Source organism: Chiroxiphia lanceolata, chromosome 17 (genome assembly GCF_009829145.1).
Source record: "Chiroxiphia lanceolata isolate bChiLan1 chromosome 17, bChiLan1.pri, whole genome shotgun sequence".
NCBI classification, from domain to species: domain Eukaryota; kingdom Metazoa; phylum Chordata; class Aves; order Passeriformes; family Pipridae; genus Chiroxiphia; species Chiroxiphia lanceolata.
Window position 1 is genome coordinate 15294382 of NC_045653.1, and position 4155 is coordinate 15298536.

Below are 4155 nucleotides of genomic sequence, written 5' to 3' on the forward strand. Positions count from 1 at the left end.
CGCGCATTTTGGGGGGCAGAAAAAAGCAAAAGAAGGGAGTGCGAGGAGGAAAATCCCGTTAAGAACCGGTCAATAGACGCCTGTCCGCCTCTTCAGCGGAGCTCTTTTGTTTCTCTGTGGGGAAGCGACTGGAGGCCAGGGGCCCGCGAGCGGGTGCGGGGCGGGTGCGGGGCAGGTGCGGGGCAGGGCGGGCAGCGCAGGGGCTGCGGAGCCGGGCGGAGGTGGTGGTGGTGGGGGGGTCCGCGCTGCGGCGATGCTGGTGGGGCCCGGCGGGCGTGGGTGGGGCGGGAGAGGAGTGCGGGGGGGCTGGGCTTGGCCGGGGACGCTGGTACCTCCCCCAGAAATGCAGTAATTCTCTCCCCTCTCCTCTTCTCTCCGTGAGGTGGGCGCACTGCGATGGAGACGCAGCGCGCTCTACCAGGGGCTTGCGCTGCCCGTCTGGTGACATCCTCCGGCTGCTGACTGCCCCCCCATCCTGCCCGGCTCGTCCCCCGACCCCACCGCGGGGCCCGGCGGAGCGGCACGGAGCAGCGCGGAGCGGGCGGTGGAGCGTGCGGGCCCGCTCCCCCCGCAGCGGTGTCATGCCCCTGGGCACCCCGGCCGGGAGCCGCCCGCACTGTGCCGGGACGCGGAGGTAGCGGCTCGGAGCAGCCACTCGCAACCGCCTAAAGCCGGGCGCCCAGCTCCCGTCCGCCGCCCCGCCGCCCGCCCGCCCCGTCGGGATTTTCCCTTCCCTGAGAATCTGCGAGCAGTGGACTCACCCGAGCCGCAGCCATGGCCACCCTCCTCCGCAGCAAGCTCTCCAACGTGGCCACCTCGGTGTCCCACAAATCGCAGGCGAAGATGAGCGGAATGTTCGCCAGGATGGGCTTCCAGGCAGCCACCGACGAGGAGGCGGTGGGGTTCGCCCACTGCGACGACCTGGACATGGAGCATCGGCAGGGGCTGCAAATGGACATCCTCAGGTCCGAGGGCGGAGAGGAGGGTGCAGAGACGCCCCTGGAGGGGGACATCCACTACCAGCGGGACGGCACCGGGCCCCTGCCGCCCTCCGCCTCCAAGGAGGCCTGCTCCGAGCTCTCTGGGCAGGGCAAGCCCAAGATCACCGCATGGGAGGCGGGATGGAACGTCACCAACGCCATCCAGGTATGGCCACCGCTGCGCCGCCACCGCCGCTGGGCACCGGGCAGTGCTCCCTTATCCTGATCCCAATCCCGCTCCGCGATCCGCGCCCGGCCGGCTGCTACAGACTGATTGCAAACCTGCTTTAGGAGAAAGGGAAAGAAGGCGGAAAAGGGCATAGAAGGGGGAAAAAAATAGATGAAAGATAGAGATAAAAATGGTGGGAGAAAGGAAAGAAAAAGAAAGAAATGTTAAAAAATAAAAGGAAACTAAAAGGCTACCCCAGCAGGGTTCTCTGCTTTGGCCCCCCCACCCCAGAGGAGGGCACAGTGTCAGAGAGGAGCCCCAGCCCCATCCCACTGTGGCTCCCACAGGGCTGGGGCTGGCCGGTGTCCCCATCAGGTTACCCCAGCACATGGGCTAGGGGGACAGGGGGGATAGGGAGCCCGGGGGGTGACCAGGCTGGTGGCAGGATTGCACCAGGGTGGGCCTGTTGTGGTGCCTCCAGAGGTCCCCGGCTATGAGGGTCTTGATGCACTGAGAGGGGCTGGCGACAGAGAAGGTAGAGACTGGGGGCAAAGCCCAGGCGCTGAAACCACACTCACTATTTCTGGGTGCTGCGGTGTGAGATCATGCGGATGTGCAGGTGTGACTGTGGGGGTAGCACGTCAGCGAGGGAGGGTGGTGCATCACTGTGTGTGGCTGTGGCTGCGTGGCGTGGTTGTGTGATCAACTGCGTGGGTGTGATGGTGGTGCCAGTGAGGCAGCGAGAGCACATGTGACTGTGATGATGCAGCTGCATGTACTCGGCTGCAGGCGTGGGCCTGGTCCCCTCCACCACTGAGCAACACGGTTTCCATTTTGTCTCTTTCTAGGGGATGTTTGTTTTGGGCCTGCCCTATGCCATCCTTCATGGTGGATACCTAGGACTCTTTTTAATAATTTTTGCCGCAGTAGTTTGCTGCTACACTGGGAAAATCCTTATTGCCTGTCTTTACGAAGAGAATGAGGATGGGGAGATAGTCAGGGTGAGAGACTCCTACGTGGACATCGCAAACGCATGCTGTGCGCCTCGCTTCCCCACCCTTGGGGGCAGAATTGTGAACGTGGCTCAGATCATTGAACTGGTCATGACCTGCATCCTCTATGTGGTGGTCAGTGGGAATCTGATGTACAACAGCTTCCCCAACCTGCCTGTCTCCCAGAAATCATGGTCCATCATTGCCACGGCAGTGCTCCTGCCTTGTGCATTCTTGAAGAACCTCAAGGCAGTCTCCAAGTTCAGCTTGCTCTGTACACTAGCCCACTTTGTCATCAACATCTTGGTGATTGCCTACTGCCTCTCCAGGGCACGCGACTGGGCCTGGGACAAAGTCAAGTTTTACATTGATGTAAAGAAATTTCCCATCTCCATTGGCATCATTGTCTTCAGCTACACCTCTCAGATCTTTCTGCCTTCCTTGGAGGGGAACATGCAGAACCCCAAGGAGTTTCATTGCATGATGAACTGGACTCACATAGCAGCTTGCATCCTTAAGGGACTCTTTGCCTTGGTCGCCTACCTGACGTGGGCTGATGAGACCAAGGAGGTCATTACAGACAACTTGCCATCTACCATTAGGGCAGTAGTCAACATTTTCTTGGTGGCCAAAGCCTTGCTCTCGTATCCCTTGCCATTCTTCGCAGCTGTGGAAGTCCTGGAGCGGTCCCTTTTCCAAGATGGAAACAGGGCTTTCTTCCCCAACTGCTACGGGGGCGATGGGCGGCTCAAATCCTGGGGACTCACCCTCAGGTGTGCCCTGGTAGTTTTCACCCTGCTCATGGCTATCTATGTCCCCCATTTTGCCCTCCTGATGGGTCTTACTGGAAGCCTGACAGGCGCAGGGCTCTGTTTCCTGCTCCCCAGTCTTTTCCACCTCAAACTCTTGTGGAGGAAGCTCTTGTGGCACCATGTCTTCTTTGATGTTGCCATTTTTGTTATAGGTGGTATCTGCAGTGTCTCTGGGTTCATCCACTCTTTAGAAGGCCTCATAGAGGCCTTCAGAACCAATGCTGAAGACTAAGGAGGGGCCAGAGTTGGTGCAGTAAGAGAATCGCATCGAACATCCGCATAGCCAAATGATACTGCATCTCTTTAATGGAAAGAGTCATTATTTTCGTTATGTGCATCCAACAAATTCTATATCATAGAATCTGCAAGTTAAAGGAAACAAGACGAAAGTGCTCACCCTGATGTCTTTTTAAATAAGCCCAGATTTAAATATATTTTTTTGTTATTTAGATTTTTTTAGAAGGAAATTATCTGGTGCCCCACTCCTATCTCCTCACTCGTTGCCTGAAGCTTGGCCCCCCACAAATGGTCGGTTGGGAAACAGTTGCAGTTTTCAATACTCCTTACAGATATGCAATTCAGTATTTCGGGAGCTGAAACACAGGTGCCAATCCCATGGGATTGGGTCACTGCGCTCACAAACGGAAGCAAACCCACCGTGGGTGCTGGGAGCAGGGACCTTCATTTTACACTTGGTGAGATGGATGTAGATGAGACCCAGATTGTATGACCAGCCCAACAAGCCCAAGCAGCAGCTGACGACCAACAATGCCAATTACCTGCAATGTTTACACCGTGGTCACATAGGTGTCAGGACTGCTTAATTCTTCCATCCAAACCCATACCGGGGAATGGAGCTTCCCATCCACTACAATATGTTGCCTCTGGTTGAAATTGCAGCCCTGGAGTCCACTTCTCAGTGACTTTTGTTTTGTTTCATTTTAACAATCGTTATTTCTAAATTATGAAAAGCTAAAAAAAAAATACATATTGTTGGATTTGACGTCGTTTCAGGATACAGAACAAAACTACGACACAATTCATTCTGTGCAATCTACCAGATCCGTGGAGCTGTTTCCAATGTATGTGTGGTGTCATTGTGGTAAATAAGATGAAAAATGTATATCAGAAAAAAAAATCTATCTTTAACATATAATGTGGTACATAAATATATCGAAAAATAAAGAGAAAACATAGATGAT

The 4155-nt window shown here is 55.4% G+C and overlaps 1 protein-coding gene across 1 annotated transcript; it reads left to right on the top strand.

Moving 5' to 3' along the window:
• Window positions 1-350: 350 nt before the first annotated feature.
• Window positions 351-4155, top strand: SLC32A1 (solute carrier family 32 member 1). The gene is made up of 2 exons (XM_032705224.1): window positions 351-1146; window positions 1998-4155. Exons 1-2 carry the CDS (start codon window positions 775-777, stop codon window positions 3183-3185), a joined length of 1560 nt encoding a protein of 519 aa, XP_032561115.1. The 5' UTR covers window positions 351-774; the 3' UTR covers window positions 3186-4155.